The sequence below is a fragment of the Tursiops truncatus genome, chromosome 17, assembly GCF_011762595.2.
Source record: "Tursiops truncatus isolate mTurTru1 chromosome 17, mTurTru1.mat.Y, whole genome shotgun sequence".
Lineage (NCBI taxonomy): Eukaryota > Metazoa > Chordata > Mammalia > Artiodactyla > Delphinidae > Tursiops > Tursiops truncatus.
The window spans coordinates 23,694,917-23,715,597 of NC_047050.1; the positions used below are offsets into that span (position 1 = coordinate 23,694,917).

Genomic DNA, 20,681 nt, shown 5'->3' on the forward strand with positions numbered 1-20,681 from the left:
ACGTTAGTAATTAGCTATCAGCCCCTCTTGATTTTTCCAGAGGTCGTCAGGAATTGATGGTTAACTCTTGGCCTTCCAGAGAATTGTTTCCTCCCAGACGCCTGGAACGGCTGTATTTAGGGCCATTGCACCACCTTGTGGTCATGATGGGAACTGCACCTTCCCCGTAGTCCCAGAATCCTGGCTCATACTACCAGGCTTTTCTCCGAGCAGCCTCGAAGTACTGTCAGTCTGAAATTCCAGAGGAAAAATTCTTCTAGAACGGGGCTTGACGCAGTTGACTGGCTGATCTCCAGAGCCGGGAGAAAGAAGCCTTTCATTTCCCCTCCTCGCACCCCACGCACCTTGGCTGAAGGGCCTGTTAAGAGCGATGGGCGCTTCCTGCGGGAAGTCGCGCCCCCCACCAGACAGCCTGGAGTGCCTCTCTCTGTCTTCAATTTCTTTGCGAACCCTTTGCACCCCGCTCCCGCCCTGCCATGTAATGTTGGCTGTAGCTGGGTCTGTTTTCTTTCCATGTTGTTTTCTTCTGGGCGGCAGAGGGATATGTGGATTCCTTCAATTAATTTGCCTCCAGAGTCATCTTCGCTCTTTCAGCGAAACTGATCTTATTTCTAACACATTTAAGATACAGGATTTGGGGCAAATCACATAACCTCAGCGAGACTCTTCTGCACAATAGGGATATGACTAGGCCAAGGATTTTTGTGATGATTAAATGACATGCTGCGCTTAAAAGCATTTTGTAAACTGTAACAAAATATGCAAATGTAGTTATTGTCAGCAATTGTTGCTTGCTTACTACTGAGAGTAGGAGATAACGCCTTGTCTAGGCAACGGGTCTCTCTTCCTCTTTACACAAGTGGAACACGGATCACGTAAGAGGTGACAGTGAGGAAAAGCGATAAGGAGTTTCTATAATGTGGAGGAAGATGAGGGTCATTGCTTCATAATCAGTATAGGGTATGCCTCCTCCCCCTTTGTTCTGGGGTCCTAAAATGTCCATTACAAAGTTGCTACATTCCTTCCAGTACATGGGGTTTTAGGGCTTGTAAGCCCTTTCTACTTATGGTTGGTCACACTTAATCTTCGTGATTGTCTTGAGAGAGGTTTGATAATGCCTGTTTGCCTGTTTGACAGATTAAGAAGCTGATGATGAGAGGGATGAAGTGTTTTCCTTAAGTTCTCAGGGTAGCAAAGTTGAGTTGAGAATGTGGATCTTTGGATTTCCGATCAGGGCTCCTTCATTTACCACTTATATGTTCCCTCTTTTTTTTTTTTTTTTTTTTTGCGGTACGCGGGCCTCTCACTGTTGTGGCCTCTCCCGTTGCGGAGCACAGGCTCCGGACGCGCAGGCTCAGCGGCCATGGCTCACGGGCCCAGCCGCTCCGCGGCATGTGGGATCTTCCCGGACGGGGGCACGAACCCGCGTCCCCTGCATCGGCAGGCGGACTCTCAACCACTGCGCCACCAGGGAAGCCCTAGGTTCCCTCTTTATAATAAGGAACAGGGGCTTCCAAACTTTTTTGACCAGGAGCCACAGTAAGAGATACATTTTGTACAGTAGACATGTAAGTGTACAACTGAACCAAAGCGTCAAGAAACAGTACTTATCCTGACTATGTACGTTGCACCCTATTCTGTCCTATTCATTAAAGATGTGCTGTTCACGGCTCATTAAACCGATTCACAACCCACTAGTGGATTGAGACCTGCAGTTTGGAAAATACTGATCTAGAAGGTTCTCAAACAATCCCCACAGGATACGTGACCATCACAACTGCCCATGGTCTCAAATGGATATTATGAATCTGAGGGAATGAAGAGGAAAATAAAATGAATTCAGAAAGTTTCACCAACTAGAACATATTGCCTAATGGATTACACAATTAACTCTCAGAAATCTTGTGAAATATAATTTTTAAAACTCTAAAATAGCTGCATTACAGTTACTGTGTTTCTACCACATCGTGAGCACAGCATTTATCACTCATAATTATTATTGCCTCTTTACACATTAGTGTCCACCCACCCAACTTTCAACCTTGAAGGAAGGGGCTACGCCTTAATCTCAGGGCATTGAGCACTGTGCTTGCTGGGTGCTCAATAAATATTGGTTCACCTAACACATTAAAAAAAATGAATTGCAACCATCCTACTTTCCTGTTACGCTCACTATTCAAAGTACCATTAAGTTCAAAAGGCAACGACTAAAGCGGCAGGGGGGCGGGTGTGATGAATTGGGCGATTGGGATTGACATGTATACACTGCTGTGTATAAAACTGATGACTAATAAGAACCTGCTGTATATATATATATATTAAAAAAAGGAAACGGCTTGGTCTATGTAAAATCCTCTCGTTAAAAATTAGAGTCTATTAGCTTCATCCTGTTGGTATTACGGGGTGGGGGTGGGGGGCGGAAATCCAGAGGGAGAAGTCGTAAAGAAAGGAGGAACTTGGTTTTCACTCGTTCATGTATCCCTGCTATCCCGACTCCTGCAGAGTGGGTCTGTGCCTTTCAAATAAATGCCACTAGGTAATGATTTTTTTTTTTTGTCTTTTCCCTTGGTGACTTGACTATCCCCTAATTGAGTTGAAGCCTACAGACCTTAAATACGAGTCTGACTAATGCAACCTAATTGCGGTGCAAGAGTATGAATGTTGGCTCGTGGCTAGAGTAGAAAGGAAAGGCTGTGATGGGCCTTCAGCAGCGCATCTTCCAAGCATTGGGGGTTCCCTGTGCTGTGAGTCCTTGCCACAAGGCTGGGCCACGCTTGCTGAGAGCCAAGGCCACACACTCTGAAGGCCCCAGAGAGAAAGTCTGTGCAGCCTGAAGCAACACAACAAGACTCCAGGTCCACGCAGCCGTCTCGCCTATGGGTTCCCACTGATAAAAGTGCTAGCCTCTCTCCCCGTCTAGTCAAGCGAAGACGCAGTGTCTGTGGGGACCCACGGGATGCCGGAACAACTCCAGGCCCCCTGCCCCATGGACTGGAGTGTAAAACAGCAACTCTTCATGCCACTGCCTCCGGGAAGGATAGCAGACTACATTAATGCCCTGTTCTCTGGGCAGAGAGAGTGCGTACACCACCTCCCCTGCTACACAAGCTGCGTGATGCTAAGAGAGACGCAGGGAGGGACGGTGTTGGATCAGTGCCATCTCTTTGTTTTTCTCTTTGAAATGAACTGGGGGAAAAAAAGGTTGCACTGCAGTCCTCGGGGTTTTCTTTGGATTTTTGTTTGTGAATAGTCATTAATAATGAAGCTGCCAATTGCAAATTAAAAGAGTAATAGATAATAACAGTTTCATATTTACACGGAGATTTAAAAAATATTGTTAAAATGTTTTCTAGATAGAGCAGTAGAACTTCTTTATTCAATGAAACAGAAATGCTTTTTAAAATTGTGAGTGAACATAATGATTTAAATGTATGTGAAGAGAATGAAAAGAATATGAGTTTTCGCTTAAGGCAGACCTGGTTTGAATGGCGGCTCTGGCCCTTCCTAACCTGCAGGACAGGAGAGACTTAAACGTATAGTCTCCCTGGTCCTCAATCTCCTCCTCTCAAGACAGGAAAATAATACTTACCGTACAGGACTGCTGTGAGGATTAAATAAAAGTGTAATCAGTTAATTTATTAAATCAATTAATTAGACCTCCTTTTTCACTTCTAATTTAATAAATGTATAATTTGGGGTATATTACTTATATACTACCTACGTTTATATGTTAGGTTTCATGTATGTTTCACACCTGGTTTTATAAAAATAAGATGCAAAATATTCTTTCCAACAACGCTTCAGGGCTCAGTGAAGCGGAAAAGAGAAAAACATATTACTTTTATTTTACAGATGAAGAAGTTAAGTGCCAGGAAGAGAGTGAGTTAATTACCAAACCAAGCCTGAAGTCCAATTTTCTGACTTCCAAATACTGGTAAGTCCCAGGTTATCTGATGTTAACTCTTAACCAGTGCAGCAACTTACAACCAGGGGAGAGCATGGGGATGGGATGGGGGGAATGCGTCCTTGGAAGAAACATATTAATATTTTAGTCGTTTCTATCTGTCTTTAGCCACGACCCTTAATTTATTTTGAAACTTCAAGAACATTAGAGGGGAAGAGAGGAAGGGGCGTGGGTTGGAGAAGTAGCAAAATCGCCACCCCAGGATCAAACCCGCCCTTAGCGGGCGGAGGGAAAGCACCGTCCCGCAACTGAAACCCGAAACCAACCTTTCGTTTCCTGGGAATGGGCTCGTCAAAGAGAAGGTTGCTGGCCTCCGCCTCGTCGATGCCATCGTCCGGGGGCGCGGGGCTGCGGAAGGGCTTGAAGCTGTCGGCGGACAGCGGCGGCGACGGCGTGGACGGGTTGGACTGGTCGCTGGGGGCGCTCCAGCTCCAGTAGCCGCTGCTGCTCGTGCTGGAAGGCACGCCGCCTCCCTCCTTCCACGATCCGCTCAGGCCCTCTGTCCGTTCACACAAGCACAGCGTCAGTACCCAGTCCCGGACCCCGGGGAGCCCAGGCATGGGTAAGAGGGGAAACGGGGGCCCGGATTCCATGACGGTGAAGGCACCTGCAGCCCACTTGGCAATTTGCAACAGCTGCGCATGTATGTTTTACTCTATTTATACTTCCAAAAAAAAAACCCATTATAATTTATAAACATTTATTTTAGCCACACGATAACAGGTTTCTCTAAGAGTTTTCTGATGGGTGTTGCTTTGTGCAACACTAGTTCTTTCGGATGAGAGTGGAGATTACATAAAAACGAGGGGAAAAAAAGATGTTCTGGTTCCGTAAGTTTGGGAAGACCGGCGTTTATGGACTGTATCCCTAAGGGAGAAGTCATTTGCGGTATTTCCCCACACGCCACACCTCCACATTTTAACACTTTAAAAGGAATTTCTTACAGGACTGTGATTCTTGGAATACATTTTTAGAAAGAGTTAGTCTAAGATTTAAGAACCTAAGAGAACGAATTTCTGATTAGTTACCTAAAGCCATTTACCATCCTGCTTTTTCTAAGAAATAATCGTGCCTTACGTTTGGTGTGTGTTTTACATCTTACAAAGCTTATTCACACAATCTCCTGCATTCTCACAATATCTTTCAGGGTAAGGATTATCATGCCCCTTTTACAGACAAGGACCCTGAGTCACCAGGAATTTAAGTGATTTGCCATTTCACCATGATTAGTATATAACTTGGACGGGCCAGGGCCCCAAACCCTGGTATACCAGTTGGCCTTCTTTCTCCTTCAGGGCATGCAGGCCCTGTGTTGTGAGCATCCTCCCTTCTCTCTGGCAAAGCTGATATCGTAAAAGAAGTTATTGGTAATAATTACTGATAAGACTGGTGTTGAATTTTACCTTTCCACTTGTGGGGGAAAACATGAAATGCTTGCTAATATAGAGAGATCTTTCCTCAGTTTAATGTCTTCAGGGGGCTATTTTAATCACAGAAGATGTGCTTTACTTTTCAAAATGCCCAATCTTAATTAGCATTTGTATAAATTTGACTTTCTTTTTGGATAATTTCTTCTCCATATTAATGCACATTTTGAATATATTAAACTATATTTTAACTCCAAGGAGGAAAAAAATCCCAAAATGACTCATTAAAAAAATGCTGTTAACATCTGTGTAATTAGTAATGAAGAGAAGACAAATAGCAGACTAGCATTCATGGAAAAATTTCTCAACTACCTTCACCTAATTATAGGCTTCCAGAATATTCCACAACTTATATCAAGCAAAAATTTCAGTTAGATGAATGAAGTTTTAAGTTGAATAGCAGAAGTAAGTTGACCATCTCCTTAAAGCCAGGCTCTAACAGAATTACATGGTCATTTATGCAGGCTCACACCTTGACAGCAGCAACAAAACCAAATCAGCATCTCAGTCCCTGTAGTCTCCACAGAGACTGATATACTCCCTGGACCCAAGTTGCCTCTGATAGCTCCATTCAATACAACATGAATTCAAGAGGAGCCCAGTGTAAGGCCTTAGGTAATACTACCTGGTGTGACCAACTCACGTGGCAGGCCCAGGAGGCTTACAAATATATCACAGCATGCACTTGTAAATAAAACAAGTGCATAGTGCAAGATCTGTAATCATGTCAAGTATGAGGAACTGAAATTATTTTGAGAACCAACAATTGTTACAGTGTGGTTACACTGCTTCATGCCAATGCCAAAAGTTAATTTGTTTGTTTACCCGTGAGTGACATTTCCTTTAGAAACACTATTTAGGGACCTCCCTGGTGGTCCAGTGCTTAAGAATCCGCCTTCCAATGAAAGGGACTCGGATTCAATCCCTGGTTGGGGAACTAAGATCCCACGTGCCATGGGGCAACTAGCCCGCATGCTGCAACTACTGAGCCCACGCGCTCTGAAGCCCGCGCACCACAACTAGAGAGCCCACGTGCCAAAACTACTGCGCCCATGCGCTGCAACGAAATATCCCGCGTGCCGAACTGAAGATCCCAAGTGCCACAACTAAGACCCGATGCAGCCAAATAAATATTTAAAAAACAAACACTATTTAATCAGAAGGACAATGGAATCTAGAAATATATTTTTCAGAAAATTCTTCAGAAAAAAGTCAGAACCAATTCATAATATTTTTCAGGGAGCAGTGTCTCCTTATCTTAAACATGTGTTTGCTAAAAATGCAGACAGGCATTTCGCTGAATCTCACCCTCTTTGCCGACCCACATCCTAACAAAATGATCCTTTTCCAGCACAGCAAAGGATCACAACAGTTTCCAAAAATTCACTGATATACAATCATTCTGGAGATAATTTTTATTTCTAAAAAAAAAAAAGCCTTCATTATCATAAATTGCTTCCCCTTTTTAAGAATTTCCTCCCCTTTGCAGAATAAATGAGAGATATCAGAAATCTGGGATTACTATTTGGATAGTTATTTTTTAAGTCATAATGAACACTTTCTTTATAACTATGCTAAGAAAACTTTGTATTGAAGAAGCAAAAGGTTTATTTTGATTCTAACATTTCAATACAAAGAAATATTAAAAATGTTCTCAAATTAAAAATATTCAATGGTAAAAAGAACGATTACATCAAAATTACTGTTTTCCCCTGAGGATTCCGTGAAATTCTGTAATTCCTTTTTCCTAGAATAGGTTTTGGGGATGACTTCACTTTTGCTTTTCCTATCATCTTTCTTTAGCAGCTCTGCCACGCTGAGAGGGACATCAGGAGAAATCTTGCTCATCTCAAGAGCACGGTGTCTACTCTGTGTGAGGAGGTGACATCACCCCAGCTTGAGGTGAATAATGACGGTGGGCCCTCCTGATTTCTGGTATTCATCTGAATTCCCAGTATCTTGACCATTCTTCCCACTTACAAATGGATTGGAGTAAGTTTTGGTGAGGATTCAGTGGACGTTCCACAAATTTATTTTAACACCTCTTGCTTACAACCAGATTACGGGTGAACCCTAGCGCTAGCTCATCATTGACTAGGCTGGTCTTTGAGAGAAGGTCTTCCCCGACAGTTAAGTTCCATCCGGTGGTCTCAGTACATTACATTCACTGGAGTGCAGTATGGCTTCTGCCATGGGCCATCCACTGTGAATGCTCTTGCCAAAGCCACAAAATTCTTTGTGAGGCAGAACTGAGTCCTTCTCATGCTTAACCTTCTGAAGCATCAGAGGTTGCTCCCTGAAACAAGCTTTTCCCTTGACTTTCAGGAAGTCACACTCTCCTAATCTCTGCTTCTCCAGTTACCCCTCCCTCCGCCTCTCCCTGGGTTCTTTTCCTTCCATGATGAGAAGGCTCACGACTTCCCTCTTAGCCACCTTCTCTTCTCCCTCCACTTCTCTACAACCCTCTCAGGGTCATTTCATCTGTGCTCATGGCTTCAAAATGTTGCCTTCCAATTCCACATCAGCCCAGACCTCTCTACCAGGCTGCGCCCAGATCCCCATCAGATGCTGCCTCTTGAATGAATGATCCTCAGGTACTCCGCACTAAACGTGTTTCAAGCTGGACCTATCATCTTCTTCAGCAACCCCACTTCTTGCTCCAAACATTCACTAACAGGTGTCTTCTTCTGCCTTTGTTCCCCATCTCAGGGAATGCGCTTCTTTGCGGAAGCACAGCAACTTCACAGAAGTCACCCTTATCACTCCCCCTCCTTCATCCTCTCTGTCCATCACCAACTCCTGTTGATTCTGCCTTTTTCACATTTCTCAGTTATGCCCTATATGTATCCACACTGTGACCACCAAGATTCAGGACACCCACATGTGATTTTCTTGTTTATTTTTTGTTTTGCCCTGTAAATCCAGTTATAACTTTCTAGTGCCTAAATCATTTAATAGCTCTCCTATGGCCTCAGATTAATGTCTAAACTCATAACCAGGCATACACGGCCCCCTGATTTCCTGCCAGGCTCTCCAACTTCATCTCCTACTGCCCTCCTGATTCATCATATTGAATTATGCAAGTCAATATTATATCATGACTAAGGAGATCTGGAATCAGGAAGATAGAATAGAATTTCAGCTCTGCTCTTTACAAGTTAATTAATCCCCAAGTGCCTCAGTTCACTCATCTGTAAAACAGTGATAACATCTCATAGAATTGTTGTGAGAATTACATGAGATAAAGCAAACTTAGTACTTGGCACATAGTAAGTGCTCAATAAATGCTAGCCATTAATACAGCTGTGATCATCTTTCCCGCCCCCCCCCCCCCCCCCCGCAAAGAGACTGTACACTACCTGGGAGTATGGACACTGTTTCAGTGATGTATTCAAACCATCTATTATGGTACCTAATAAATATATACTGAATGAAAGAACAGATTAAGAAGCCTAGGATAATGCTTTTTCAAAATATTTAATCTTCAGAGCTCTTTGGTCCAACTCCCTCTCCAACCAAACAGAAAGAAAAAGCTGGGGAAGTAACTTCATTAGACCAGTCTCCATTTACCTGGGGGGAAAAGGAACACAGGTTCTCAAAGACGTGTTCTGGAAAGGTGATGGGGATCAATAAATGGGTAGTGAAAGGATGGACGCATGAATGAGATGCAGTGGGGTCTTTGGGATGACGGAGAGGAGGCTGATAGCTCTGGGGTCCACTTCTTCCGCATTTCTCCTCACTTCCTACGGACGGGTGAGCGTTAATTGTTCACTGCGTGTGGCGGGAATGAGACCCCTCAAAGAGAAGCTCTGCTCTCGGGGTCAGAGGGTCCTCCCTGTGCCCCATACCCCAGCCTCACCGTTCTGCCGCACAGGAGGGCTCCGAACCAAAGGGCTGGTGGACAAGCTGGTTAGTACCATCGCTGCTGTCACCTTGTCCATGTCCAGTTCCTCTGAGGATTTCCTGGAAAACAGGGAGGGGCGTTGTTAACTGTGCTCATTCTGCACCTACCACGCCAAGGACCACAGGCTACCATACACATTTACTCCTTTAGCTTGTCCCAATGAAAACCCAGTGTTTTGTTAGTTTTATTGTACGGGTAAGGAAGCCGAACTCCATAAGTCAAAATCGTGTAGTATCAGGGGACTTCCGTGGCGGTCCCGTGGTTAAGACTCTGCGCTTCCACCGCAAGGGGCGCAGGCGCAATCCCTGGTCAGGGAACTAAGATCCCACATGCTGCGCGGCGTGGCAAAAAAAAAAATTAAATTAAATTAAAAAAATCTGATTTATTAAAAAAATCCTACAGTATTAGGAAGTGATGGTTTCATTCACTGGTCATTCATCTAACAGGTGTTTACTGAGAGTACAGTACCGGGCTAGGCACTTCTAGGCATAGGTGATGCATGGTAAACCACACACAAGGCTGGTGGGAAGAGACACAGTGATCAGTAAACAACCAAAAAGGAACAGAATAATTTCTGAGAGTGACAAGTGCTATGTAGGGCACAGACATTTTGACATGACGATGGCTGTGGGCAGCTGCACTTATTGGGGTCAGGAAAGGTTCTCCGAGAAGGTGATGTCTGAGGTGAAGTGTGAAGGGAGGAGGGGAAGGGGAAATGGACCCCAAGCAGCAGAGACAGCTGTGTGAAGGCGAGGCAGCAGGAATCAGCACCGGAGATCTCAAGAGAGACCCACTGGTGTGAGAAGGAGAGAGTGGTGGTCTTGTGGGGTTGTGTGGCCATTGAAGGTGTTTCGGTTTTATTCCAGGTGCAACAGGAAGTCCCTAGAAGGCTTGAATCAGGTCTAGTGACATAAAATGATTAATATTTTTAAGTTCATGGCCCAAGCTGCTACACGGAGAGCGGATTTTAGGGAAGGCAGAATAGAAGCAGGGAGGCCAGTTAGGACATGATTGCTAGGAGTCCAGACAAGAGGAAACAGTGGCAGGGACTAGGTTGGGGGCAGTAGCAGGTGGTCTGGCAGGACCGGCTGCTGTACTTGGTGTGCGGGGTGAGAAGAAGGGCAGGCACCCAGGTCTTTGGCTTGAGCATTAACTAGAGCCATTTACCGAGATGGAGAGAGTGGAGGAAAATGCAGTTAGGGGTGTATAAACTCCAGTGCTCTGCTTCACAACACTCTACTAAAGAAAGGCTAGGTCAGGGGGTAGTTACCGTGTGGTTAAAGTGAAGAGCCGCTGAGAAGCAGAGGTTACTCTGGTTCATTAATCTTGGCCAGTTAACCCCGAATAAAGGTTCATCAGATAATGATCACAGTGAACTGAAGCCAGCTGGAGTTGATTTCAGTAAAGAAGTTAATATCGAGAGGCAAAAATGTATGCAGTACCTTGACATCAGATAAATTGTACCATTTCCTGAGAGATGAACATTTCGAATAAGGGAACAGTTGAAGAAGCCCCAGAGGATTAATGAGGCATATCGACAAAGGAATTGACACTTTGACAAATGTGGCTTTCATTCACAGGTGTGCTGTACAATTTGTAAAAGCGACGAACCCTCAGAGAAACTTTATGGCCTTGCTTCACAACAACAATGGGAAAAGAGATTCCCGAATCGGAGAAAAATCAAATGGTTCCCAGTTTAGGTGGGTTGGATTAATTTCAACATGAAGTTACAAGAATTATTACGGTTTGGCTCTCGGATGTTCACCAAGGTGCTGAATTACTAAGCAAAGCATACTCTTTCAATCTAAGGTACCAAACATGGGAATCTTTGAAATTTTCTTCTAGAGTTCTTCTCAAAGTAACTTATGCTCGCTCTTGGCCAACGGATCCATCAAAAGACAAATTACTTGTTTCAGAGAAAAATACTTCTAGAAAGCGAGCTTGGGAGCACACAATGAAATTTATTGCACAGAAGTTTTCAAGACAGTTTCATACACTTAGGGAAGAAACTAGTCACTCATTTGGCATACCATGAAAGGATGTTACAGTACCCACAATTTATAAGATCCTTGGACTTGGGAGTAAAAGTGATGCCATTTCCCCCCTGCCCCCAGAAATGAGGGCTCCTGAAACAGCCAGGGAAAGAACTTAAAGCACCTTAAGGTAACTTGGAGTGTTTTATGGCTCAACCTTCCCAGGTAGTCATGGTCACAGGGGGACTGAGTTACTTGGGGGCCTTGAAGGAGAAAGGCTTGCTACAGAGACTGTTCTGTAGATGGTGGGGCTCCTCTGACCGGCCACCGGCCCAGAGCCCAGCTGTCAGGATCACTCCAGGCTGGCGGCGGGGGGGGGGGACGCACCTGAACAGGCTGTCCTGCCATCTCTTCAAAGACTGAATTACAGGAGCTGCTGACTTCTCTTTCCCACTGCCAGTCTTCTCCTTCTCTTTTGTTAACAAAAGGTGTAAGAACCTGGGAAAGAGGCCCATGAGCCTGGCACAGGGAAATGGCATGACTCTGTAGGGAGAAGGTCCCCTTGCCACCTGCCCCGATCCCTAATGGGACCTGCTATGCAGTCATGGTTTTCCTCTCTTGGTTTCAGGGACCTTCATTTTTCCTTCCTCAATCTGCTCTGTAGCTTTTTTGATTTTTCCCATCTAACATGCACATTTTGTTTTAGACTCACTGATAATTAACTTAAAAGCTGATTTGTGTGTTCTTTAAATATGGAGATCAATAGAGCACATAGCATTACAAAATATGCATTTTTATTTCGCATTTCCAAAAGCTGGAGTTTCAAAATAATTATTGCCTGTCATAGAGCGTATTTCTGATGAAGAGCAGAAAGGGGAGGGCTTCCCTGGTGGCGCAGTGGTTGAGAGTCCGCCTGCCGATGCGGGGGACACGGGTTCGTGCCCCGGTCTGGGAAGATCCCACATGCCGTGGAGCGGCTGGGCCCGTGAGCCATGGCCACTGGGCCTGCGCGTCCGGAGCCTGTGCTCCGCAACGGGAGAGGCCCGCGTACAGCAAAAAAAAAAAAAAAAAAAAAAAAAAAAGAGTAGAAAGGGGAATAAACATTAGTATAATCAGAGTGTTTCTGAATTTGGATTACCTTTAAGTTTCCCATTGGCATTGGAGTTTATTACCAACAACAACAAATCAAAGGAATACATTGCTAATGATTCAGTTAACTTGTCTTTCTCAGGAAGTATTTTTATCCTGCTACATGAAACATTACCGGATGATATGGCCTTGTGCTGAGCTGTGTTTTTGTTTTTATCTTTAATTTCTTTTGGTACAGTACTATCTAATTACTGATTCATTGGTGCTGTAAATTCAAATCCTTATAATTGAACACAAATAGATGATATACAAAGTAGAATTTGTTACACTTTGAGAGAATCGCTACAAAGGCCTTCTGGTAGATTTAGAGTTGTTGAGGCTGGAAAAAAAAAAATCACTGGAGGTGATACTACATATTCTCTCCTAATTTGAAACTGAATCTACTGTTGAAAACCTTACTAATCACGTGTTTACAAAAGGTTGAGACCTTTTTCAATTAATCTTTTCTCTCAGACTTAGTTGAGTAATATGGGACTTAATAACATTTAGAATTTTTTTTTAAAAATAGTAATATTCATTGTTACTCTATATGTGATTTGCCCCTCAGGCTGACCTGGCTTCGATGGATGAATAGGATTTCAAGAAGGGAGAATCACATTTCAGGCAAGGAATTAGGCAAGTCCTTGCCTTGTAATCCACTTAGGAGTCCTATTTGAAGGATGGGAGATGAGAACACAGAGCCTGGGCCAGTTCATGGGGCCTCATGTGCCAGGCTAAGTGGCTTGTCGTATTCTTGTAAGCAGAGGGAAGCCATTGAACCTTCATGAAACTGGCGGAGAGACAGATGATCAATCTGTATTTTAGAGAAGGGTCAAAATGGAAAATGTAATGGAAAGGGAAGAAGCTAAAGGTAGGCTGTTTAGCTATTTTTAGTTAAACCGTAATTCAAACCCAAAGTAATAGACTAAGAGACATCTGTTGCTCGATGAACAGATAGCATTTAGTCTTTGAGGACAGACTCCCTACATATCTGCTAAAGAGGTGTCCTGGGCCTCTCTGGGAGAGGCAGTAATGGTAATGGTGAAGAGCACAGACTTTGGAATGAGTTAGATCATGTGGCTTCAAATCCACTCTGCCATTACTAGCTGTGTGACCTTGGGTAAATTACTTAACATCTCAGAGTCTCTGTTTCTTTATTAGAAAGAGGAAGATAAAAATAGATCTGTCGAGAAGGTTAAATGAGAAAACGTATGCAAGCACAAGCACACAGCCTCACTACAGTAAGGGTTCCGTGGATGTTAGCTATTATTAACCTTCAAGTTCATGAACACGCCCATAGCACATAACCCCACAGCAAAGAGGAAAGTGTTAGGTTACTTCACTTGCTCTTCCTATTCACCACCAACACTAGCAGTTATTACTTTTCTTTTCTTTTCTTTTCTTTTTTTTTTTTTTTTTTTTTTTTTTTTGCGGTACGCGGGCCTCTCACTGTTGTGGCCTCTCCCGTTGCGGAGCACAGGCTCCGGACGCGCAGTCTCAGCGGCCATGGCTCACGGGCCCAGCCGCTCCGCGGCATGTGGGATCTTCCCGGACCGGGGCACAAACCCACGTCCCCTGCATCGGCAGGCAGACTCTCAACCACTGCGCCACCAGGGAAGGCCTACTTTTCTTTTTTTGCGGGGGTAGGGTAGGGTGGCTTGTGCTGGTGGTGTTATTTTTCATAAAGACACAAACTTCACAAGAGTAAGAGGTGGTAACACTGGCGCGGGGAAGAGCAGCTGCTGGGTCCCTCGCTAGAGCTTCACACTGGAGCCTTGGCAAGGATACAGCTCATGACATCATGGCTCTTGAGGACGGTCCACAAGTTGCCAAAGCCTTGAGTGCCCGTTTGGATTTAATTTTGAAAAACTTTCTGCTTTCAACCCTCACTCCTGCGGTAGTAGCTGTGTGCTCAGAGCTCCTTTAGTTCCTGGAAAGACAGTCTCAAGAAAATTCGGCAGAGTCTCTGCCCTCCGGAGCTCTAGTCTGTTGAAGAACCAGACTTTCATCGGATACACACAAATAAATGTAAACTTACAGACGTGACAAATGCCAGGAAGGAGTGGATGGATTCGGTGCTCCTGGCTAAGGGGAGAACTCCCGGCTCAGGGGGGCTCGTAGGGGCATTGGTGTTGCCTTGCTGAGGCCGTGGACGAGCCCGGGGCTGGGCAGTGCGAGAGTGCAGGCCAGGCTGCCGTCAAAGGAATGACAAGGCCGAGCGGGGTGGCCCTTGCACAGGTAGGGCCTGTGAAGTTGTGTAAGGCCCTTATCTTAAAGGCCCTGGGAAGCACTGAATTGTTTCAAGTGGGGTGGGGTTGGGAGAGGTCAGGTCAGCTTGGGGTGATGCTATCAGATGTGCTTTTCAAAAAGCTCACTCTGGTTGCCATGTGGAAAATGAGTTTCTGGGGTTTGACAACCGATCTTTTATCGGAAGAATTGATTGCCTGGTGACTGTGGCAGCAGGTTGGAGAAGGACATCACTTGTGACATAAAGAGGCAGTTGCGGGGGTGTGCAGCAGCAGGGGACACGGCCCCGGGCCCGGGGTCTCCCGCGTGGGTGGGCGCTGCCGGTGTGGCCCCGAGCGCTCGGCCGTGGCCTGCGCCGAGAAGCCCGGCTATTGTTCACGCCACAAGAAGCATTTTTCTTCTTTTGATAACACTTCATGCCTGAATGCCATCTGCTTGCAGGGTGCATACAAATATGGTCTCCCCTGGCTAACCCACCAGCTAAGAGAGAAGTGTTTTACACCCAAGAGAGCCATAAAAGACATTTAACTGCAATTAAAGCGTGGTAGTAATAAACGGAAATAAAAATGAAGAATACATTTCTTAGATTAGCACCGATCCAGCTCCTTAGCAACTGCCAAAATCTGCTGTCTAGACCGAGTTCAACTACTTTTAAAACTTGTGGTAACCTTCAAACAAGGAATAAAGTCTGAAAATAAAGTCTCTCTCCCTGGAAAGGCCACAGTGACATCCCCAATCTTGGAATTCTGGGAAAGCTTTTCCTGAGAGTTTGGAAAACTGGATTCAGTAACTGTTAAACGTGATTAAGCACAAAAACTTCATTTTCTTTCTAAAGGGATCTTGTAGCAAAAGTGGTCAGTGTTACCTCCTCCAATTTCATTTCAGCTTTTGTTTCCTTTAAGACTATAGGGAAGATCAGAGAAGCTGCCTCCAGTGCACTAAAGTGTCCAGCGGCCTTGATTAAACAAGACGGAAAAATGAGAGCAAACACATCATAATAGGTAAGGCAACACAGGCCAGTACTTCTGAGACGACCTGGGGGGAAGGATCATTTTTAAGAAATTTCTAATCTGTCATGGATCAATACTTTCGTAAAATACAAGGGAAAAAATGGGCTGTGGAAGATGTGGCCACGTTAAATTTCTATGTACATTTCTAAACTGCTGCTTCCTCTCGATTTCCGTACCCAGCTCACTGCGGGCTGGTAACGGAGTGCAGACCGGCACCGGTCCATGGACTGCACGTTGAGTACGTGGAACTAGGCAATTGCTTTGATGTCCATCTCACTTTGCCTGAAAAGACGGCATCCAGTCCTGTCCCTCTGTCCCCCACTTGCCGCTCTGCTCCTCTTGGGCCCCTCCCACCACTGACTTCTCTCTCTCGGCCGTTGTCACTCTGCACCCTGGGCCCCTCATCCCATTGTCGATGATCCCTCACCCTCTCCCCTGTACTGTACGTGGGCTCTCCTCTGAAGTTACTCCTCTTTTCCGTTGGGGTTACTTCTCCTGTCACCCCCCACTGATGTCAGGAGAGGATGCTGGCTTTTGCCCTGCCTCCTAGGAGACCATCCCTCTTTACCCTCATGCAAAAACTCCTGGGTTTCTGAGGCTCGGCTGTGCAGTTCTCTCTCCCTCTTCCTATTTTAGCCATCACCAGCCTTTCCATCGGCACCTCTCTCGCCTAATAGTCATTGAATATTTTGGCACATAAATTATAGCCATTATTTTTACCTTGCCTAGGAGATCCTAGGAGATCTACTGAAAGCACCCACTATCCTAATTTCTGGCCCCTTAGCCCCCAAAACATGCAGCAGAGTGCTGGCTGAACTTGAGGGAAAGACACTGCAGTCAGAGAGACTGAGGTTTAATCCCCAGAAACTCCATTTACTAGCTGAGTGATTTTAGGCAAATCTCGTAGCTTTGTGTAGCTTCATTCCTCATGTATAAGATGGGAATGATAATAATACTGACCTCACAGGGTTTTGGAAGAATTAAATAACTTATGTAAAATACCTGACATATACTAAACACTCAGTGAATAATAATTATTATTATCATTATCCTTTATCCAAACTCTTATTTCAGTGAACTTTTCTCAGGTTAAAAACCTGAATTATACCTACTGAAGTATTTATAGGTGAAATAACACGGAAACTAGGATTTGCTTTAATATACTACAGCCTCCCTCTCCCCCATCCCCAAAAGTGATATAAGATGGGCAAAATGTTAGTACTTGTTGAGGCTATGAGATGGGTATTGAGGGATTCATTAGACCATTCGCTCTACTTCTATGCATATTTGAAACTTCCACAATACAAATCAAAAACAAGAACACAAACCTGGATTTGGGCCACGATTTGTTATTTCTCTCCCCCAGCCTCACACTCCCCTGCTCTCTAGCTCACACTGCCTTACTGCCACCGCACCTGCTCTTCTGCCCCCAGAGACAGCCGGTCTCTTGCTTCTTCCGATTTCCCCCAGGTTACCAGCTTGCCGCTGTCTACCCCTTCCCTACGGTTGGGTTCACTAGTTGATGCCCTGGACGTGTCTTTTATCAGCATCCTTGAATCCCTGGCCTTTCTAGCCTTTTGCTTCACTGGCCCAGAAGAACCAAACCCTGGTGGGATCCTCCCTGGCTGCTTTTTACTCCCTCGCTGGGGCAGCCAAGTGCTGATGGAAACCACCAGAGACCCTGCTGAGTGGGTCCAGCCTCAGCATAGATCCCACCTGTGCTTCTCCTCAACAGGCCCTTCATCTGTCCTTGGTCAGCACACGCTCCATCTACACCCAGGATTATCCTCTATCTTTACCTCTCTCTTCAAGGTTCAACTCCTGCAAACCCATATAGCAGATACTCTTTTTTCTGCCAATACTACACGGTTTAAAAAGTTTTTAAAAATTTTTATATAATTTTTAAAGGTTACACTCCATTTACAGTTATTACAAAATATTGTCTATATTCCCCATGCTCTATAATACATCCTTGAGCCTAACTTTTTTTCCTTTTTTTTTTTTTTTTTTTTTGCGGTACATGGGCCTTTCACTGTTGTGGCCTCTCCCGTTGCGGAGCACAGGCTCCGGACACACAGGCTCAGTGGCCATGGCTCACAGGCCCAGCCGCTCCGCAGCATGTGGGATCTTCCTGGACTGGGGCATGAACCCGCGTCCCCTGCATCTCAACCACTGCGCCACCAGGGAAGCCCCTTGAGCCTATCTTACACCCAACAGTTTGTACCTCCCACTCCTCCACCTGTATATTGCCCCTTCCCCCTCCCCACTGGTAATCACTAGTTTGCTCTCCATATCTGAGTCTGCTCTTTTTTTCGGTTATATTCACTCGTTTGTTGTATTTTTTAGATTCTACATATAAATGATATCGTGCAGTATTTGTCTTTCTCTGTCTGATTTACTTCATTTAGCATAATGCCCTCCAAGCCCATCCATGTTGCTGCGAATGGCAAAGTCTCATTCTTTTTTATGGCTGAGTATATTCCGTCATATCTATGTACCACATCTTCTCTATCCATTCATCTCCTGATGGTCCGTTAGGTTGCTCCCATATCTCGGCTATGGTAAATAATGCTGCCATGAATACTGGGCTTCATGTATCTTTTTGAATTAGTGTTTTTAGTAAACAGCAGATACTCTAACCTCCTACATTTTAGAGCAAATTGAGGCCTACAGGCAGGACCTCTCTCACACTTTGCCTCTTCACCTCCTTTCCTCGGCCTCACAGGTGGTTCAAGTGTTGCTTTTCCTGCTTGAAGCCATGCCTCCATCTGTACCAACTTCATCCCCCTCTTCATCCTGCCCCTTCTCCTGTGCCCACTTTGCTTTTTCTCAGTCCCCTAACATGCTTAAGTGTTTCTTCCCACCTGCGCTCAGGGACACTGAACAGGAATTGACAGGGGTAGAACAGGAGTGAGGGCAGTGGTTGGAGAACACAAGAGACAAGAGACTCTCAAGGAGGGACAGGTTCACAGTATCAAAGGAGGTGGACACCAAGCCCATCAGGACCAGCGGGTCGCCGGGCAGTAGCAGAAACTTTAGCAGGAAAGGAAGTGGCATTGCTGTGGGTTGAGGAGTGAATGGTTACTAGGAGGTGAGAAATTGGAGGCAGGGATCGTAATCGACTTTTTAAAGAAGCTTGGCCATGATGGAAAGAAGACTGCATTTCCTGGAGGAAGTTAGACGGTCTTTGTTTTTTCTTCAAATGAATGGGACTCTAGTACATTGAGATGCTGACAGGAAAGAGCCAGTGGCATGGAGAGGTTTAAGATCCAGGAGAGGATGGACAATAAGCGGACAAGGTCTTTACTGAGGCTGCCCAGAGCGGGGTCCTGGGCTCAGGTGGAATTCACTTTACACAGAAGGAGGGGCATCAGTCCCCTATAACTGGAACGACGAGAACAGAGGTGGCCTGGGCGTAGGCACATGAGTAGGCGTGGGGCTCGGGCACTTGACGATGTCTCTTTTTGGAGGTTTCTGCTTTAATTCCTTCCTCAGAAGCAGACACGTTTCTCCGTGGGGAGTGGGGGAGGGGACCCTGGAGGGCGGAAGGTTTGACATCACTGTTAGGGGTAACGGGAGAGAAAACTGAACGGGACACCCAAAGACAGGCAGCAGGGAAGGCTCTGCTGAGGTTGGAAACTTTAATCCTCTCATGATGGTGACTGGAGGTGGGGTGGGGGGCTGAGAGCTGGAGCTGGGATGCGTGGGAGCAGCCGCTGGCTTTTCCTGGGGGGACAACGAAGAGGTGTGGGAGGTTTTGGTAAAACTGCATTTGGAGAGAGTGTCGTGGATCTTGGCTGGCTTAGGAAATGAGTGAAGGCTGGAGGGGACCAAAAGATGGGAGAGCAAATGAAGAGAAACCAGAGATCTTAATGAGGTCTGAACACAAGTGTGGTGGGAGCAAAAGAGAGAAAGAGCTGGAAGAACAGGAGGTTCTGAGCAGGAAGGGAATCCCAGAGATGGAATTCCAGAGACAGAAAAATCCTGGGAGATGGCAGGGCCAAGGCTCAGCCGCAGGAGGAGAGGGCAGAGGCGGGGGAGGGGTGGAGGTCACTGCATCGTGCATGGTGAGGCCACGTATGTAATGGTCACTCATGTCATCCAGGATAGGAAAGCTGTGAGCAGGTGGCTCAAGCTTTTAATAAAGGGTGAATGACCAGGATGTCTGGAGAGTCAAGGAAGGGGATAGGTGGAGGGGCAGCAGGAGGTTCACAAGAGAGTTCAGGAGGTAACAGCTTGCGGACAGCAGTGGCGACGTGGAGACATACGCTCTTGGGAGGTTCCCACAGCCTTCAGGATAAGATTCAAAGCCCTGTACAGGAAGCACGTGGCCCTCTCTAGCGGAGTCTCCCCATCTTGCCCCCATTTCAGCACAGGTGCGCTGCAGAGCAGCTCCCCACTCGTAGCAGCTCTCCACAAGAAGACGCACCTTCCTCTCCGTACCTGTGCACAAGCTACGCCCTCTGCTTTTGGATCAAGCTTCCTCCCCTTTCCACCTGGCCTGTTTCTCCTCACCCTGCCGTCAGCAGCTCCGTCCCACTCCCGGGGAGCCTGCTGATACCCACCCAGCCATGCCAGGTGCCCCGCTGTGTCGTCTGAGTTGCTTGTGCTCGCTCCTCCCCCGTGCATCACGACTCAGTCTGGCATCTGTTTCCAACATCTAGCATGAAACCTTGCTTAAAGTAAATTCTTTTTTTTTTTTTTTTTTTCAGAGGCCTCTCACTGTTGCGGCCTCTCCCGTTGCGGAGCACAGACTCCGGACGCGCAGGCTCAGCGGCCATGGCTCATGGGCCCAGCTGCTCCACGGCATGTGGGATCCTCCCGGACCGGGGCACGAACCCGTGTCCCCTGCATCGGCAGGCGGACTCTCAACCACTGCGCCACCAGGGAAGCCCTAAAGTAAATTCTTGAAGGGTTTTGGGACAAACTGGCGTTAAGCAGTGGCGGTCGGCAGCGGCTGAGGGTTGGCAGGGGGCAGCACAGAAAGCAGATCTGAAGAACTTCTGCAGATTTCTTCTGTCCGCTCTC

At 46.0% G+C, this 20,681-nt stretch overlaps 1 protein-coding gene across 6 annotated transcripts in view; it reads right to left on the reverse strand.

Annotated features, from left to right (window-relative positions):
- ZNF704 (zinc finger protein 704) overlaps positions 1–20,681 on the reverse strand; it is a 219,946-nt gene that overhangs the window by 40,615 nt on the left and 158,650 nt on the right. For all 6 annotated transcript variants that reach the window (XM_073794552.1, XM_073794551.1, XM_073794553.1 and 3 more), the window contains 2 exons: positions 9,251–9,354; positions 4,231–4,463 (listed from right to left, as the gene is read on the reverse strand). In XM_073794552.1, the coding sequence (XP_073650653.1) occupies positions 4,231–4,463; positions 9,251–9,354 (337 nt within the window). The remainder of the gene's footprint in view (positions 1–4,230; positions 4,464–9,250; positions 9,355–20,681) is intronic.